Consider the following 20,580-nt stretch of genomic DNA (forward strand, 5'->3'; position numbering starts at 1 on the left):
ATATCTTATTACTTACTTTTCATGGTTGTTACCCATCATCTACTATAGAATATAATCTCCATGAGAGCTTATCATCGCTTCCTGTTGTCTGTTTTGGTCTCTGCTGTTATCTCTAGCATGTAGAGTAGTATCTGGCACACAGGAGGCAATCAGTTAATTATTTGCTGAATGAATGAATGGTTGTTCACCAATTTCCCTTTCTTCGTTCCTTTGGAAATAATATTCAACTACCTGAGGAATTTTAAGGCCATCTGCTGTCTCAAATTTGCAGGACCTTTGGTTTTAAATACTGAACTAGAAAAGCCAGGAACAGTCTCACACACACACACGCACACACACACACACACACTCACACACACACTCTTGCAGTGGCCCTCACTCCTCAGACTTGCCACTCGCTGTAGTGATAGGGATGAAATGTCAGTTGCTAACAGACTGAAAGCCTAGGAAACTGCAGATGGCTGATGAGCTCTGTTACCCTCTGCTGCTCCCCTGACCGGGGCAGGGTCTACAGGGAAAATTGTCAATAAAAAGACACTAAGTCCTTTAGCTTATTCCTGCTGCCACTTAATCATGACAAGCCAGAAGAAAGAGACTGGCCAAAAAGGCAGGATTTTGACTACACAGGTAAGATTCTTAGAATCACAACTGACAAAGCAGCAAGGGTCTCTGGAAATGGTAGGTTGGGAAGGGCTGTGACCACCCCCATGAAGCTGGTTGATTATCAAAGGATTGGATGACTTCAGTCATAGTTCATTCTCAGGGCTCAAGTTTTCCTTCTGTTTAATGGGGAGGGAAGTGACTTTGGGGATCACTGTGTTCGGTTCTGTGACTTTATAGAAGAGTAAGCTGAGGCCCAGAAGTGCTAGATGATTCTCCTAGGCTGTATAATGAGGTGCTCTTGGCATTAGAACCTGATCCCGGATCTTCTCACTCCTAGTCCTGGGATCATGCCAGGTTGCTGTTTGACCTCTTTGCCCTGTGATACACATCTCAGGAGGTGGAACATGAGGGTTTCAGAGATGGCCTGCAGACCTGCCCCACAGGGAGGCATCTGTCTTTTATCTCTGCTTCCTGAACTCACCAGAGAAAAAGATTGTCGACTTGGATCATGCTTTGAGAAAGGGTGAGTGGCCAAGGTTGGGTTTGGTCAAACTTGTGGAAGGAAAAGGACTCTACAGAACCAAAACCAGGATAGTCAATAATTAGAATTGCTTGTGTAGTTCTGATTTGATAGGATGATTAGAACACCTCTATGTGTAGGGCTCAGTGGATACACTCAATCACTCCACACTGATGGGAGCAGAAAATTTGGTGAGGGACAGGCCTTTTGATACAGGGCAGAGAAATAATGCCATGTCATGATTCCTGGTCATTCTGGAGGTAAGAACATAATATGGTGTCCAGTACTGACAAGGGCCGCCGAGTCCCAACATACTAATTAAACATTTCAACATTATAAGATTACGTTTTGGAATGTAAAGGATACATACATATAAATATGAGATTATGGATTATTATTAAAAAGGCCTTACTTCTAGGCATCCCCAGAAATGAAAACCCTGACAGACGTACAAGGCTTTGTACCATATGTTTGACAAGATCAAACTTCAGGAAGTCCAAGAGGTGTGAAATCTGGATATCTTCAAATGTTTAAGTTAAAGAGATTGAAACAGGTTTGTTATTTCAAGTCCTCAAGATTATAAACTCTTTCTCTCCACTGCCCCGGATGTCTTGAAATGGTTCATAGCAGCTTCTTGGGGGTCTCGATTCCTCAGTCTGAGTCCTGAAAATACCACTTGGGGAAATTACTTAATTGTTTGATGCTTAGTGGCTTTATCTGAAAGTGAGGATGAGTGGGGCCTGCTGGGCAGGGTTTTTATGAGGACTAAATGAGATGATAAACTGAAACATGTAGGGCTGTGCCTGACATAGTACGGACACAATACATGTAAGCCCAATTATTTGTCTTTATTGTTATTATGTCTAGAGTCTCTGCTCAGTTTCCACTTTGCTAGCTGTCCTTGGGAAATCACTTAACCTCTGTGTACCCAGCAGCCTGGAGGGCCTGGACTCCCGGATTATTCCAAGTTCTGGCCTTGATCATGTGGTGAATGGTGCACCCTGACCTTCCTTCTGCCTTCTTGGTAGCTACTCTGTCGGTGCCAATAAGCCCAATTCAATTCATTTCAATTCAGTCCAATCCAATTCAATTTAACTCATCAGTTCAACTTACTGCAAGTCATTCATTTCATTTATTCAGAAATATCTCTTGAGGTCTAAGGCGTGCATAATACTTGCCAGACCTAAGACAGTTAAAAATGAGAATCCTTGTTTTTGAGGGTCCTACAAATCTAAATGCTTTCTGTAGCTTCATATCTTTCTAGGTGGAAAGAAAATGAGAAAGACTCTATCCCCTTAGGGGTTTAAAGGAGTTTTCCTTTAAACAATCTTGAGGAACAACATCTAGCCAGTCTCTGGGAAATGCAATTCTGATATCTAAGTGGTTCTAATTATTCCCTACTCAAGGAGAGCAGTTCCTAAAGGCTGGCAAATCTCCCCTGGAGGCTGCAGTAGACAAGCTATGCGCCTTCGGTGAAAACAAGACGGTGGCTGTCCCAGGGTTTAGACAACAGCAAAATAAACAAGGCTTCAATTAGGATTCAAGGGAGGTAGTGCAGGCTTTTCTATTTAGTCAAAAGGAATTGATTTCCCCTGGAGTATCAGTTACACCATATGATTATTGGAATGGAGACAACTTGACAGAGTGATGGAAAACAAAAGTAGGCGGGGTGGCAGATCAGTAGCTGATCTTGACTGTTTGCCTTGAAGGCAGAGTTAGAAAAATACAGCAGACGGCGAGGCAGGATATTTGGAACATTTTCCTGATATTTACGGTTTCATACTTACTTATTCATTTTTTTTTCCTTTTCTTTTGAAAAATAAAATGGGTTGGGGATCAACAAACAAAATGGTAAGTTTCAGGTTAATCCTAGGAAAAGTTATCTAGATCCAATTGGGGTCTATTTACTTACTGTGTGAAACGGTAAATTATCCCAGTGTTTCAGTAAGTTTCTCTGAAGGAATTATTTGTTTCAGAAATGTGTAGCTTTAGATCCAAAGATCTCCTAGGTGTAATATGCCCTCAGTGGGCCGCTACAGGCAATTGAACCAAATAATTGAATAAAAACTGATTCTTTTTGAAAAGACTTCTAATCACTTACATAATTTGTGTTTCTTAACTGAAAAGTAAGGCTGAGTCTAATTTGGTTTACCTACAGTCATAGAGATGTTTAAAGCCATTTGTGACACTCCACTCAGTTTCTCTGAACCATGCCTTGGTTCTTTCTACCCAGACTTCCACAAATTATTAAAACAGAGCTCAGAACTTCATTTTTATTTCCTGCTAGATAATCTTTCTTGGATTTGTAGATCTGGCTGGAAGTGCTCCAGGTTCCCCTCCTCTCACCCAAGTGCTGTACGTGGCACATTTTGAGAAATGAACTTGATCATTCAGAAGCTGTTTCCTTCGGGAGTAAAGGCTATTTATTTGATTTGCTGATGTTTGATTCGCTCTCCAGATGTTTTGTCTACCTACTCTGAATTCTCCCTATTACATATTTAAATCTTTTTTTTTTTTTTTCAATATCTAGCACATGTCTCACTTCTTCAAGGAAGTGCCCTATGTTTGTTGGTAGGTACCTCTCCCTTCAAGGAGCTTCTACAGTACTCAAATTTTGTTCTGCATTTTCTGTCCTTCTCATGTTATCATATGATAACTTGAAAAGCCTGGTTCTTCTTCCGTGTCTGTGTCTGCTCTCTTCAGCTACATTAAAAGGATCTATGTGTCAGGGATGCACCTTTGGCTCTTATATCCCAGCCAGTGGCTGTACACAGAGTAAATGTTCCATAAAGGTGTGATGCCTGTAGTGGCAGGTCATGGATGATGTACTGCTCTGTTTAGGGTCTCAATGATTTTTCGGTGAAGATGCTGAACTCAGGATTTTGATATTACTTTTGGCTTGTTTTCCATTTGGTCTAACTGCATGCTCTCTGTCGCTGAAATTACTGCAGTCAAATGGTCAGGACTGTAAATACACAGGGAGAAGGTCATTTTGTCTCTATCCTGCTCAGGAGAAAACAAATCTGTATTTCTCCTTTGCTCTAACAAACCAGAGCAACCCTGGAAAGCATCCCTTTGGGCTGTAATTCCATTCCCACCTGTTTTGCTCACCATATCACAATGTTTAGGATACTGTTATGCCTGCCAAAAAGAGCAGTTAGTGACCTTATTTGGTAGGTGACAGCCATTATTATTCACTAGACTGGTATTCAGGACATGTGTACTGAATTATTTAAAACCAATAATGCACATGAAAAACATTAAAGTAAAAAATGGGCTGAAATACTTAATTCTCATGACATTTATTTCCTCCTGGCGTGCCCAACTGTTCTGCTTTGTTCAAGGGCACACAAAGAACTTCAGAGATGATAATCCTGGGTACCTGACTGCTTTGCTGCTTTCAGCTACAACTCACTCCCCCTCTGCTCAGCTTGCTGAAGAACACAGTGGTGGGATTGATTTTCAGCAGCTGACCAGCTCTGGAGTGAAACTGGTGAAAATTAAAAAGACAAAAAACAAAAACAAAAACCAAGACAAACAAAGAAAACTCCTCAAAAATCTGTGGAAATGGTCCTAAGAGCAAAGAGCAAAGGAGGAAACATATATTCAAGAAAACCTATGAAAATCCAGCAAAAAAAAAAGGGTAAGAATGTGCTATTTAAACCAAAACCACTGTCTTCCCCTCCTCTCCCACCTCAGAGAAGTGGATGCTCCACTCCAGAAGGCTGCTGTCAAGAACACAGGGTTCCCTCTCCTCCCAGCTCCCAGATGGGGGGCTTTCTTCCAGGAGAAGTAGGACTTCAGCATTTCCCATTTTGCTTGCAGCTGCCTGTTTCTGAACAAGTTTGGCTGGGAAGCTGGGGCTCCTTTCCTTTTACCAAGCCACACTTTTACACCAGGGGCTCTGTTTTGGGTGTGGCCTGCTGAGAATACTGGGCCCCTAGTACCCAGAATGCTACATTAGATTACCTGAAATGACAAAGAAAAAAAAACTATAAGGCATAAAAAGAAACAGGACATTATGACTCATACACTGAAAAATAAAGTAGACAATTGGAACTGCCTGTAAGAATAACCAGATGTCAGATACAACAGAAAAATATTTGAACATAGTCATTGTGAATATGTTCATGGAAGTTAAGGAAAGAGAGAAAAGTATGCTGGCAGTATTGCATCAAATAGAGAATATAAATAAAGAGATAGTAATTATTTTTTAAAAACAAAATGGAAATTCTGTAGTTGAGAGTACAATAAGGGAAATTAAAAAAAAAAAATCACGAGAGTATCTCCACAGTGGATTTGAACTTGCAGAAGAAAGGATTAGAAAAATTGAAAATAAACCAATAGAGATTAATCCAAAAGCAGAGAGAAAAAGAATGAAGAAAAAGGAAGAGCACCTTAGAGAAATAAGGAACAAAATTAAGCACAACAACATTTGGGAAATGGAAGTAGCAGAGGAGAGAAGAGAAAAAAAGGAAAAATTTTGAAAAAAATAATGACTGAAAACTTTGTAGATTTATTGAAAAACCTCTAGCAAGCTCAATAAATTCCAGTAGGATGTACACAAAGAGACCCATGAACAGACACTTTACAGTAAAAATGCTGAAAATCAAAGATAAGGAGAAAATCTTGAAAGCAGTAAGAGAAAAATGACTCATTACTTACAAGGGACAACAGCTCACTTCTCATCAGAAACAGTGGAGGACAGAGATGGTGGGATAACATATTTAAAGTATTCAAAGGAAAAAACAACCTATAAAGCAAGAACACTATATCTAGAAAACCCGTGTTTCAAAAGTGAAGACAAAATAAAGATTTTCCAGGATAAACGAAAACTTAGAGAATTTGCTGCTAGCAGAACTGTCCTGCAAGAAATTCCCTAAAGGAAGTTCTTTAGGCTGAACCAAGTGACCCTAGATAGTAATTCAAATCCACACAAACAAAAAGTACTCGTAAAGATAATTATGTAATTATAAAAGACTTATAACTCCACATTTTTCTCTTCTTCTCTTAACTAATAGGGAGTAGAGCTATATAAGTGTTACATATTCCACACCACACACATCTCTCTGTCTCTCATTAATCTAGCTGATTCTCATTAAGATGTATATAGTAAACCTTAGAGGACCCACTAGAAAAACAAAATCTCAAAAAATAGTAGAAATTATTAAAGAAATTTAAAACTACATTAGAAAAAATTCACTTGATGTGAAAGAAAGTAGTAAATGAGGAATATAGGGGAAAAGACATGAGACATAGAAAACAAAAAGTCAGATGAAAGTAAAAATAGCAAATGTAAATCCAGCTACATCAATGATACCATTAAATGTGACTGCATCAAACATTCCAGTCATAAGGCAGAGATTGTCAAACTGAATTGGATTAAAAATATGATCTAACTATATGTTCTCTAAAAGACACGCTTTATATTCAAAGACACAAATAGATTGAAAGTAAAAGGGTTGAAAAAGTATTTACATCATGCAACAGCAGCCTCAGGAAAGCTGGAGTAGCTATACTAATTCCAGAAAAAAGAGGCTTTAAAACAAAACAAAACAAAAATGTTACTAGATATAAAGAGGAACATTTTATGAGGATAACAGGCTCCATCAATCAGGAAGATATAACAATTATAAACATATACACCTAGTAACAGAGCAAGATACAGGAAGCAAAAATGGACAAAAATCAAGAAATAGATTATTTGACAATAATAGTTGAAGACTTCAATACCCAACTTTCAATAACAGACAGAACAACTAGACAGAAAGTCAACAAATATGTAGGAACAATGCTATTAACCAACTAGATCTAACAGACGTGTATAGAACCCTCAACCCCACAACAACAGGTATACAGTCTCCAGTCTTCTCGAATGCACATGAAACATTCTCCCAACATTCTCCATTCACCAAGACAGTGTGGTACTGGTACAGGAGTAGACATATAGATCAGAGGAACAGAACTTAGAGTCCAGAGGCATACCCCCATGCCTCTATGGCCAACTAATTTTCAACAGGGGTGCCAAGATCATTCAATAGGGAAAAAATAGTCTTTTCAGCAAATGGTACTGGGATAGCTGGATATTCACATGCAAAAAAATGAAGTTGGATAATTATCTATCATATACAAAAATTAACTCAGAATGTATCAAAGGCCTACATGTAAGAGGTAAAACTACAAAACTCTCAGATGAAAACATGGAAATAAATTTTCATGACCTTGGATTTGGCAAATAATTCTTGGATATGAAATCAAAGTGCAAATAACAACAAAAGATACACGAGATTTTATCAAAATAAAAAACTTTTGTGCTTCAAAGAACACCACTAAGAAAGTGAAAAGACAACACACAGAATGGGACAACATATTAGCAAATTATACATCTGTTAAGGGACTTGTATCCAGAATGTCAGTTAAGGTCAATTAATCCTCAACAAAGGAGGCAGAACATGCAATGGAAAAAAGACAGTCTCTTCAATATGTGGTGCTGGGAAAACTAGACAGCTACTTATAAAAGAATGAAATTAGAACATTCTCTACAAATAAAAGGAAAACTCGTAGTGGAGTAAAGACCTAAATGTAAGACTGGAAACCATAAAACTCCTAGAGGAAAACATAGGCAGAACACTCTATGACATAAATCGTAGCAATGTATTTTTGGATCTGTCTCCTAAAGCAAAGGAAATAAAGGCAAAAAGAAACAAATGGGACCTATTTAAACTTAAAGGCTTTTACATGGCAAAGGAAATCATTAACAAAATGAAAAGACAACCTACTGAATAGGAGCAAATATTTGCAAATGATATATCTTATAAGGAGTTAATACAAAAATACACAAACAGCTCATACAACTCAACATCAAATTTAAAAACCCGATTAAAAAATGGGCAGACGACCTGAATAGACATTTTTCCAAAGAGTACATGCAGATGGCCAACAGGCACAGGAAAAGATGCTCAGCAATGCTAATCAGCAGGGAAATGCAAATCAAAACCACAATGAGATAACACCTCACACCTGTCAGAATAGCTATCATAAAAAAGAACACAAGTAACAAATGTTGACAAGGATGTAAACAAAAGGGAACCCTGATATTGGTGGGACTGCAGCTTGGTGCAGCCACTGTGGAAAACAGGATAGAGGTTTTTCAAAAAAATAAAAATTGAACTACCATATGACTCAACAATTCTATTCCTGAGTACATATTCAAAAAAACCCCAAAACACTAATTCGAAAAGATACATGCACCCCAGTGTTCACAGAAGCATTATTTACAATAGCCAAGATATGGAAGTAACCTAAGTGTCCATCAACAGATGAATGGATAAAGAAGATGTGGTATATTTATACAATGGAATACTACTCACCCATAAAAAGGATGAAATTGAAATTTGCCATTTGCAACAACATGAATGGGCTTGGAGGGTATTATGCTAAGTGAAATAATTCAGACAGAGAAATAGTGTCTGATACCACTTATATGTGGAATCCAAAATATACAGCAAACTAGTGAATATTAAAAAAAAAAAAAGGAAACAGACTCAGATATGGAGAATAAACTAATGATTAGCAGTGGGGAGAAGGAGGGGTGTGGAGAAAGTTAGGGGTAGAGGACTAAGAGGTACAAACTATTATGTATAAAATAAATTACAAGAATATATAGTACAACACAGGGAATATAGCCAATATTTTATAATAACTATAAGTGGAGTAAAACCTTTAAAAATTGTGAATCACTATATTGTACACCTATAACTTAGATAATATTATATGTCAACTACACTTCAATAAAAAAAGACAACTCAGTTAAAAATTGGGCAGAGCATCTGAATATAGGTTCAATAGAGACAAGATACAAATGGCCAATAAGAATATGAAAAGCTTGACACCATTACTCAGCAAGGAAATGCAAATCAAAACCACAGTGAGATACTTGATACTCACTAGGATGGCTAGAATCAAAAAGTCAGATAGCTAGTGTCATTGAGGATGTGGAGACATAGGCAACTTCACTCCCTGTTTATGGGAATGTAAAATGGTTCAGCCACTTTGGAGAACAGTTTGGTGTTTCCTCAAAACATTAAACATAGAAAAATACTCCTTTGTATCGATATACCACATTTAGTCTATTCATTCATCTATTGATGGACGTTGGATTATTTACCTTTTGGCTATTATGAATAATACTGCTTTAGACACTTGTACATAAGTTTCTGTGTGGACATCTGTTTTTATTTCTCTTAGCATATAGCTAGGAATGGAATAGTTGAGATATGGTAATGCTATATTTAATTCTTTGTAGGCGTCAGGGTTTCAGTTGGGTATAACTTGTCTTGGGCTCCATGAAGAGGTCAGGAATGGCCTACTGGATGCAGGTGGGATTTAAAGCCAGGGAACTAATGCGATCACTATAGAGAGGATACAGATGCGTGAGAAAAGAGGGTCTGGATGAAGCCTGGGAATTTCCAGCACTTAAAGACTGGCTAGCAGAGAAGACCAAGGTCCAGAGTGGGATGTAAGAGGAAAGGTTGTTCAGTGTCACAGAAGCTGGAAGTCAGGAAAAGCAGGAGGATGGTCAACTGTGTGGTGTGTTTCTGAGAGGCATGTAACATGTAGCGGGGGGAGTTTCCATTGAATCTGATACTTGAATGGCATGCCTTCCTCTTATATTCAAACTTTTATTTGAAAAAATAATATAACCATAGTGTAAAACATACTGAAAATAAAGAAGTTTATTGGTACCTATGACAAGATCATTTTTTAGTGGAAAAATGGGAAGAGAGCCAGATTGAGTGGGTTGAATAATGAATGAAGATTCTGGGGAAGAAATGGCATAGTAAACAAATAACTCAGTAACTATTGGTTTCCTCTTAAACCCTACTGAGAAGACAAGAAGGGGATTTTTTCTTTCTTTTCTTTTTAAAAATTTTTTATTTTTTTTAAATATTAAATTTTATTAAAGTATGGTTGATTTACAATGTTGTGGTAGTTTCAGGTGTACAGCAAGGTGATTCATTTATATATATACATATATATTCTTTTTAAGATTCTTTTTCATTATAAGTTATGACAAGATATTGAAAATAGTTCCCTGTGCTATACAGTCAGTCCTTGTTTATCTATTTTATATATAGTAGTGTGTATGTATATGTTAATCCCAAATTCCTAATTTATCCCCCCACTCCCCCATCCCTTTTCCCTTTGATAACTATTTTGTTTTCTACATCTGTGAGTCTATTTCTGGCTTGTAAATAAGTTCACTTGTATCATTTTTTTAGATTCCACATATAAGTGACATCATATGATTTTTATCTTTCTCTTTCTGGCTTACTTCACTTAGTCTGATAATCTCTAGTCCATCCATGTTGCTATTAATGACATTTCATTCTTTTTTATGGCTGAGTAATAATCCATTGTATATGTATATGCCATATCTTCTTTATCCGTTGATCTGTTGATGGACATTTAGTTTGCTTCCATATTTTTCTTTCTTTTAAAGCCATAAAGCCATACGGACAGAGGAAGAAGAGCAATAACATTTTAGGGTTGTAAAGAACATGGATAAATGTGGTTCTGGAACTAGTCCAGCCAGCGTCTCCTGGAGCTGTTTAGAAATGTAGAATCTCAGGCCTCTCCTCAGACTTCCTGAGTTGGAATCTGCATTTTCCTAACACAGTCCTCTGATGTGCTTGCACGTTAAACTTTGAGACATGCTGACTTGGCAGATTGTAGAAAATGGAATCCTTAATCAGTGTGATTTACCCTGCATGATCCCTGGAACACTCAAGAACTGGAGGCACTGGTGTCACCAAAAGCAGGACTGGGGAGTAAATAGGATCGAGGTGCCAACATGAAGAGGGGTGTGGAATGGTTGTTTAAGAAGCAGCTGGAGCAGACCACCCACCTGGAGTGGTCAGGCCAGCACTCCTCCCCACCTGAGCAAAACACCAAAGGTTTATTCTTTAAAGAGAGTAGAGAGTTTCTGAACTAGAGGACAACAGGGGCCTCTTAGGGCTTCCAGCTGCTGAGACTGCAGCCCTTTTCCCCAGCCACCAGGGCGCTGGCAGTTAGGGCTTCCCCCTCCAATAGGAGCTTGGACAGCCTTCCCCAGGGAGTGTGCCTAGCCTAGGAGGCGGGATCTAGATAGCGACACAGTGATTCCCCAGTTCAGTGGACCAGCCATTTCTTTTATTTATATCTCTGTGGCTGTTTTGCTTCTTCTTTCCCCATAGCTCAGCTTCCAGAGCTACTTTGTAACATTCCTGTCTGGCTATCATAACTGTTTGTTCTCTTTTCTCTTGAATCTAGTATTTGTTGGGGGGAATCAGATGCGGTTCTAAGACTGAATGTTCTTGTTGAAGGAGCTCAGCAGATTTTCACAATCGGGCCTGAGAAGCAGTCTTGCTACTGTATACAGGATGCCAGATGACCTCTTTGCTTGTCACCATAAATCTCATATTTGCTTTCCTTGCCTTTCCAGTTTGTTTTCTGAATTAAAAGAATGTTTCTGGTTGCATTTTCTGCTGCCCTCCCTCCCCAGTATATTTACTTACAGAAAGTCTGCACTGCTTGCCTATAAAACAAACACCAGTTAAATGCAGCTTTCATTCCTGTGTCCTGAGCAGAAATTAGCCATGGTAGACTTGTGGCAGTGGCAAAGGTTTGGGGCTGACTGTTGATACTTGCCCGGGCTGTGATCTGATGATGGCAAGTTCTCATTCTTTTGCGTTCAATTTGTTTTTCTGTTCTAAACATAGCCATGCAAAATAGTTTGAAATTTAGAGGAAAGATAAATTGCTTATAAATTCAAGAGTATATGAGAATTCCTTATTGGTGTCCTTCTTATGCCAAAGTAGACATTTTTAAGGTGTGTCATTTTCAGAAGAGACACACTAAGACTCTAAGACTAACTCTGTGTGATTACCAGATTTCATAGATGATAGTCAGTGGCTCTGAAAGGAGGCAGTCAGACACATCCATTGACATATGAACTCCTTTACCTGCTCTCTCCCCTACATCCACATAAGAGTATTCACAAGTACAAACAGCTTTGGGAAAAATTGTGAGGTTAGCAAAGAAAACAGTGCAGCCTAAGCTTCCCCATTCGGTGCTGTTTTCCACCTTCTGTACCATTCTCTTCTGTCCCAACTCAAAAGGTCCAGACTCTTATATTTGCCCAATTTGAAAACTTCTAGTCAAATATTTGGACATCTTCCAGTTTCCTTCTCCTAACCTTGTCATAAATTTGCTGGTGTTCATTTGTCATTCTATTTTATTTGAGGTCCTTGTTTTCCTTGTAAAATGAAGCAAGAATTTTCTGACCTTTTAAAAAAATGGGGTGCTCTGGAAGTAGCCCTGCACAGCTCCTGAAATCAACCCTAGGTGGTCAAAAAAGCAAATCTATTTATTATTTTATTTTTAGGGGGGAGGTCATTAGGTCTATATATTTAATTATTACTTTGTTTTTTTTTTAATGGAGATACTGGGGATTGAACCCAAGATCTCATGCATGCTAATCATGCACTCTCCCACTTGAGCTATATCCTCCCCCTGAAAAAAGCAAATCTAGATGGGACAGGCAGACGCCTGTCTTCGTGTCATTTTTTCCCCCTGGCATTAAGCAGGCAAGCATTTTCTCATTGGCTCTCGCTAGGCATTGGTTTCTTCCAGCTCTCACAATCTGTGATTTCATATTGCACAAAGCCACTTGCAATTAATTGTCAAATGAGTGGTTTTGACAATGACCATTCTGGGTTCCGAGGGGCATTTTTATCGTTGTGGGTAAAAGTGAGGAAAAGCATTATTGTCATTACTTGTTTGATGCTCTTCTGTTTTAGCAAGTCCATGCGAGCAGGCATCGTGCCTCGCCTATTGATTCTTTCTCCCAAGTGCCCAGTATAGGGCCTTGCGCAAATGTAGTCAATAAATATTTGATGTTGAAAGAAAACTTCATGAAAAGTGAGCATCTTTACTTGGTCTCAAAAGCTGAATATACTGGAGTAGAAGAATACATTTCAGATTGGAGAAAATAATTGTATTTAGGTAGAGGAAGAGAAGGTATGTTTGGAAACTGGGGAATAGAAACCAGTCCTTAGAGTATCGAGAGGATGAACAATGAGAGAGAAGACAGGGGAGTTAATTTGAGGACAAACCATGGAGGAGTAGAAGCAGTTCTGTCTTCTAGGGATTTGATGGTATCTTCTGAAACAAAATTTAGTAGACTTTCTTCAAAGGGACAGGATATTTTAAACTGGGGCCACTCCTGAAATCTAGTGCTCCAGTCTCTGGCCCTTTCTTTCTCATGCCCTTCTGTTCCAGGAGAGTTTTGAATGAAATATGAGATGACCTCCAATCAGCCTTTGTTTATCCAGCTACAAAGTTATTGTTGGAGCTGGGATCCCTCACCAAACTGAAAATAACGAGAGAGAGAGAGAGAGAGAGAGAGAGAGAGAGGGAGAGAGGGAGAGAGGGAGAGAGGGAGAGAGGGAGAGAGGGATAGAGGGAGAGAGGGAGAGAGGGAGAGGGAGAGGGAGAGAGGGAGAGAGGGAGAGAGAGGCGAGGGGAGAGGTGTCTGCGGGAGTTTTTCTGTGTTGCATTTGTAAATAACACAGCTTAACAGAACTATCTGTTAAGTCTAAGAACCATCCCCCCGCCCCTCAAATCCCACAACTGAAGTCACAGAAGCTTAAGAATTATATACTTGTTGGACTTGGAGGCCTAGAAAAAGCCTGTTGGTTTTGGAAATTTGGGTGCCTGAAGATGTTTGTAAAATCAAAGCATTTTAGGGTTGAAAGAAACCTCAGCACTATTTTACTTCCACCTTATACCAGTCTACTGATGACTTTTCTCTCCCATATCCTCAATTGATCTCTCTGGTTCACTGAAACTTTGCTGGAATTTTAGGATCCCTATTTCTTAAGAGGTCTTCCTCAATCATAGCCTGGTGGAGATACAAAAATTGGATCATGCTCTACATTTTCCACTATTTCTGGTACAGGATTCTGTGATGGCTTTGTGTTGACTCTTGCTGAAAAAGGCCTGGGAGAAGGCGTGAAAGACAAGTGGACACTAGTCACTCCTAAGATTAAGAATAGAATTGAGTTCAGGTCTTTGGCAAGGGTTCGGTTGCTTTACTCAATTCTTTTTCTTCTTCTTCTTCTTCTTCTTCTTCTTCTTCTTCTTCTTCTTCTTCTTCTTCTTCTTTTTTTTTTTTTTTTTTTGCACAACCCTTGAAGATTTTCAGATCAGTCGACATATTCCATACGAAAGAAAGAACAAGGTAATGGCATGTTCAGGTCAAAGACACAAAACAGGCTCTGAGATACTTTAGGGAGAGGGCAGATTAAGAAGAAACACCCACATCACGTTATCATCAGATCCTAAGCAATTAAAAATAATGACTCTCTTTCCATGTGACCTTATGGGATAGATAAGCTAGAATCTAGTCTAAATAAAGCAAAATTGGAGAGTTTAAATCCAGCAGCTTAAAAAAAAAAAGTGTAGTCCAATCAACCACAGTGACTAGATAACCCAATTAGTGGCTTTGGAGAGAGATAATCAAAAGTTAAATGAATTTCCCATTTCCTGCAAAGATGTTCTGTTTCTGAAGCTTAGGCTTCTTGGGTAGAGGCCTTGGGTGATGAAGGACAGCAGTCACCTTTAGGGAAACAAGGGGATTTTATCATCACCAAGCAGTGCAGTTCTGCACTGTCAAATCCCCACTCTTCAATAGCTGATAATGACGCTCTAAATTACAGCTCTTAGCCACTTCTCAGAGTAGACTTTATCCTCTACTTTAAAACATTTTTTTCGCCTGCAATATAATTTTTCCTTTTTCCCTTTCAAGGTACTGCATTCTATAGCTGTTTTTTCCCCTCCTAATTCCTCTGCAGGGAATTCTTACCCCTAGCCCAATTAAATTCCAAATGTTGGACATCGACATACCATTTCTCTCTGAAGTTGACACAAGGTTTTATTTTGAGAGAAAAGATTACCTAGACATTAGCATGAAAACTGTGCTGTTTGGTTTTTGCCAAGAAATATCTCAACAAGGCAGTAGAAGTCTCTGGATTGGGCACCCAGAGCAATCTGCGCAGTGAGGTGTTTGGTCTTGCTATCCAGGCAGAACTACAATAATGAAAGCACATCTGGGAAACACTAGAAACCTAACATGCAGGGTTTGGAATCTGACCCTAATTGGCAAAAATTGTATTTCTTTGAACATTCTTGCCTGGTTTAAAGGAATTTTATTTAGGCAATTTTATTCATCCTTCCAATATTTTTGTTAAGAATAGAAAAGCAGGTATTATTAAGTTAAGGGAATTGAGTGATGTGCCTAAAATACAGAATGTTCAACTTTTAACTCAGGAGACTTTGTTTCTAGTCTATGTATCTTTCTTTCTGAATAAATTAATGAATTCTGGAATGACATACAGGCATTTTCTGTAAAACAAACACATAAAAAAGCAAGGAAAACAAGGAGACTATTAAATTCCACGGTAGTTCACCACAGGGAGACCGATAATCATCTTTTATAAAAATCTTTCTTTGATACTGGGGAGCAGAGCAAATAAACAGATGTAATTCCCTTTTATTTATTGTATCATTTGTGCTACATATAATTGAGGGCCCTGAACATACATTGCATTGAACCAGGCATAAGAAGGAGTATAAAGGAAATTTTCACTGCAGTTGAGGAAATTAAACACACATGGAAAATTAAGTGCAAAGCAAGATTGTAAAATGAATTGAACCAGGGGTCAGATTAAATAAAGATGGAGTGGTCAGGGCGTCTTTCATGCAAGAGGCAACCTCTGAACAAGAGTATGATAAGTACGTTGGGTTTCAAGAGGCAAAGAAGAAACTCAAGACCGTGTAAGCAAGAGGTATAACAAAAACACAGGGGACACCAACTGAGCTTGAGAGCGAGTCTTTATCAGCCTTGTGAAGTAGATGGCTCCCGCTGGAGTAAAGTGAGAGGTAAAGTCAGAAACATGAGTCACTGAATGATTTTGAATCATAACCTGGTAGCCACAGTGGTTTACGGAGAAAAATGGAATGATGGTGTTCAGGCTGGTTTGGAGAAGAGACAGGTTGGTAGCAAGAAGGTAAAAGAGGACATAATTATTTAATCCAGGCTTTAGATGTTCAGATCCCAAACAAAGATGACGGCAATGAAAAAAAAAAAAGAGAGAGAGAGAATTATTGCTAGTAGCAGCATGAAGGAAGTTGGTAAAATTGATTAGATATGGGCGATCGGGAAAGTGAAACCTCCATGAGGAAGAGAATTGAAATGTCAGTATTTAACACATGAGGAAGTCAGAAGTGGTTTTAGTAGCTGTGCAATGTATTCCTTTTCACGCTTCAGAAAAAGTAACACCTAGTTCTCTCACGGCTATAGTCTGTAGTTCAGAACCATCATCCTCATTAAGGACACATCGCATTCTTAAGTAGCTGCTTTTCAGGCACAAAGCAATGAATACCCAGCCGAGGGTCCTTCTCTAGCTGTAATTGAGCACTGAAGTGGGAGTCAGGAAATCTGGGTGGCAGTTCAGACTTGATAAGGGGTTCGTTCTGGTGGCTGGGGTTAGATAGACAAGCTTTGAATCAGTCTTTCTCAAACTGTGTTCTACAGAATGATAATAATCCCTGAAGATGCTCTTAAAGAAAAAAAAAATACCACAATTGAAATTGTTTGCAAACATCAGAAAGTCTATTTCCCTCTTGGAGATGGCAGAACTTTCCTGGCACAGCGAAAGGCTTCCCTTTTGACCCACAATACTGACACATCCCTCAGAACTAAGGGCCTACTAAGGAGAGACAGAACTAGCTCCTAACTAAACAATAATCTATGGTTGTGGGATATGGCTAGTGATCCAAACCAAAACAGCAAAACAAGGAATATAAAGCAAAGGGAAAATATGATTAGAAAATTAGAGGTTAAATGCTGGGTCAATTAAAATAGCAATGAGATACAGGAACTTGCTGTGAGGAGAGGGGCTGGCACAGGCAGCCTATAATATAATCTCAGTACAAATCTCCCTAAGCCAGGAATGACCATCAGTGGACTCTTTTTTTTCCTCCTAGTGTTGTGGTCATCTGACCCTGCTGAAGAAAACGATATCTATTTATCTATACTGTCACTTAGACTTAAATTTTCAGATTTTGAATGGGTGTTCACATTCTTCTTAGAAATTCTAACTTCGGGGAGAATAAAGCCAGATCAAAGGGTCCTTTCTAGATTCATTGACTGCCTCCAAGTGAAGCTGGGTTTCTAGGGTAAGTCTGAAGTCAAAATTCTTTTGCCTGTGGTCAGAATGAAACCTGCTCCCTGAGTTCTTGGCAAATATTGCAAACTTAAAGGAACACATTTTCTTACTCAGAAAGTAAGTGCACAGAAAGTAAGTGCTCCAGCCACTGGGGGGAAGAGGAGATTATTCTTAAGTCAGTGGGACATTATGTAGACTATCTCAGAATTATAAGGATCCTTACATCAATTTTTCAAAACATTCTCATACCTATTGATTCATTTGATCATCATTGGATGCCCTCTGTGGTGTTTTTTCTCTAGCGTTTTGCAGATGACAACAGCAACAACCACCCCGTGCCCCCCGCTTGAGAGGCCTTGTGCTGGGTGTTTTATGCTCATTGTCTCATTTAGTTCTCATAGCAACTTTGTAAAGAAGGCACACATTATAATTTCCATGATGCAGCCAAGAGCCCAGGTGACAGAGCAAAAAACAGTGTCATAGCCTGGGTTTGGACCCAGGTTTCTTGGATTCCAGAGTCTACACACTGCCACCTCTGAGCGGTCAGAGTCAGTTAAAGGCCCCTTGTGCCCATCACCTTAGCACTCCCTCCATTCCTGACCCTGCTCGTGCACTGCAGCACTTTGTCTTTGGTGCTGTGTTGTCACAGGCTGTCGAATCCCTCCTGAAGCCAGGAGTATGTCATGCCTCTCAGCTATAGTGTCAGTCAGAAGTGGGCATTCTACAGACTGGGGGCCAAAGCTGGCTGCTGCCTGTTTTTCTAGGCAGAATGAAAAAAAAAAACTCTCTTCTTGTAAAGAGATACCAGAAAGCAGATAGTCTAGCATAGAAGGGAGTTTTGGATAGAGGAATACCACCCTAAAATTAAGCCCGGTTAGACGCTATCTAACAACTTGTTGGCGCTTCTTGGCTCAGGGAAACACTGGAAAAAGGCAAGAAGGGCCAGGGGAGGTATGCACAACAATTCAAATAAGCAGGTTGTATTAAAACCACTAGAAGTTAGGAAACTGAGACTCAAAAGGAGGTTAAGTAATTATTCACTGCTGCTTAGGAGCAAGTGACTTCTCACAGGAGCTCAGACACCCAGGCCTGCTCCTGTGATTATAATGACCTGACAAAGCAGACCGTCTGTGCAGAGGCACATCCTTCTCTGTAATCAGGCACAACTGTCTCATCTGAGGCGGTGTAGCGGAAACACAGAGCCAGCCAGTTATTTTTCCTGCCCACTGCAGCTGCCTCTGGGTAGGCACAGAGGACTTGTGATGCCCAGGGGAAAAGTAGCAAGCAGAATCAACCCAGTCTGTGGCCATTTGTTCCCGAATGGAAATCTGACATGCAACACCAACGTGTTTGAGTGTAGATATGGTAACTGGTAAATGAAAAGATGACCACCTTCCGCGGTAAATGAGTCATCCATGGCTTTGGGGAACCAAGATTAAAACAGGCTTCCAGAATAGCAGCTTCTGTTTAAAACTGTTGGAATGAAAACACTGAGGATATCCACGGCCTCTGAGACACAGTCGGCCAGTTCTCAGGGGAGACAGTAACTGGACTATTTAATAGTCCAGCCTTCCTCTTGCTCTAATGCAGTAGAAGTGGGATTTTAAAGACAGAACAGTAGACTGTGAGTCACAAGTCCTGATTCCTAGTTTTGGCTCTGCCTCAGCTCATTGTGAGAGTTTGGGCAATTGTCTTCACTCTCCAGACCTCAGATTCCTCAACTGCAAAATAGAGAGAGTGAAATGGTATCTAAAACTTTGTCCAACTGGAAGTCTGTCTACTTCCTATTAAAGTAGTTCAGTAAAAATCTGAAGGTGGGAATCACATCTTCCCAGCGGTGTAAAGATTACCCTATAGCTCTCCTCCCCTCCCTGCCTCCTTCTTTCTCTTCTTTCTTCCTTCCTTCGTATCCCTTCCCTCTCTTACAACTCCTTTTTCCCCAGGAAGCAGAATCTCAGTTCAGGAATTACACACAGTGTGCTGCTCACTTAAATTGGAGCCATCTTTCTGCCTCCAATCCTACTCTTCTAAGTTTCTCCTTTTCCCTCGTTTTACTTTTCTCCACCAAAGAGAATATGGGACCCAAGAGCAAGTGTCTCGAAAACACTAAAAAGTCTTCCTTTTGCCTTTGGATTCAGGTTTCCACACTGCCCTTCCCCGCCGCATCTAAGACAAATGCTCACTAAGATCCTTAGAGAACCGCAGGGCAGGAGCGTTGGGCTGGGGGAGTTTGTTTTATTTGAGCCTTCGGTCAGGGCAGAAATATTTCAGCTCAACAGTTATCAGCCTCATGTGAAAATAATAATAGCACGCAACACACAAACACCAGCCAAGCTGTGGTTCCCGCTGCCTCTGATACTCACAGTTCAACCGCATTCCTGGGGAGGTCGGAGGGGATCTCTGTCACCTTGCTCTCTTGGCAAAGGAAAACCCCGTTAGAGCATTGACAGATCCGATGATGGCATCCTGAGCCCAAGCTCAGGAATGCCAGCAAGGACACCAGGAGCAAGGCCATGTTTATTTATCCATCCACCTGCTTTCTTCCTGCATCTGCAGAGAAAAATCTCCAGACTTCAGAGGCTCCACACTGTGCCCTTACGAGAAGAGATCTGCCTTGGGAGCCAGTAGGGTCATGTGACCCACCAAGAGATGCTTCTTTTTTTTCCTCTGGGGCATTTCCAGACGAATAGCAAAATTCCTGTGTACCAACAGTGATTTTGAGGGACAAGATAAGCTACTCCTTTATCTTTCTCGACTGGGTTTCTTACACCCTGACCCAAGGAGGACAGCATAGAGAACCTCGATGCGTGTCTGAAATAGTTTATATTAATATCACTCTAGAAGTGTCCCTGTTGGTCACTATTCTCTTCTCAAAAGAGTTACATGATTGACTTTCTCCAAAAAAGATGCAATCCACAATGTGAAACATCACTAAGAGTGTCACTCAATGAAGGGCAGTGACCTGTTTCTAGTCTTGGCATCAACCTCTTCCTCCAGCTTGCTTGACATAAAACCTGAATTTCTGGGTATAGCCATTTACCCTCTTTCTTGCTGTAATAACCGAAAATGGTGCTGCTCAGAAGGCAGTCAGTGGATTAGTAAGCCCCAAGCAGAGTTCCATAGGTAAGAGGCACTTCTGAGAGTAACCTGCAGTGATAATTGACTAATCTGAGTGACCTATGGGAT

At 39.8% G+C, this 20,580-nt stretch overlaps 1 protein-coding gene across 3 annotated transcripts in view; it reads right to left on the reverse strand.

Moving 5' to 3' along the window:
* The window catches only part of FSHR (follicle stimulating hormone receptor), a 153,015-nt gene extending 132,992 nt beyond the window's left edge, over nucleotides 1-20,023 (reverse strand). For 2 of the 3 annotated variants that reach the window (XM_010967756.3, XM_045504841.2), the window contains exon 1: nucleotides 19,758-20,023. In XM_010967756.3, the coding sequence (XP_010966058.1) occupies nucleotides 19,758-19,909 (152 nt within the window). In that variant the 5' untranslated portion in view covers nucleotides 19,910-20,023. The remainder of the gene's footprint in view (nucleotides 1-19,757) is intronic. The other variant, XM_045504842.2, reaches the window with a different exon arrangement.
* Between the last annotated feature and the right edge of the window lie 557 nt (nucleotides 20,024-20,580).

This window comes from Camelus bactrianus, chromosome 15 (genome assembly GCF_048773025.1).
Source record: "Camelus bactrianus isolate YW-2024 breed Bactrian camel chromosome 15, ASM4877302v1, whole genome shotgun sequence".
NCBI lineage: Eukaryota > Metazoa > Chordata > Mammalia > Artiodactyla > Camelidae > Camelus > Camelus bactrianus.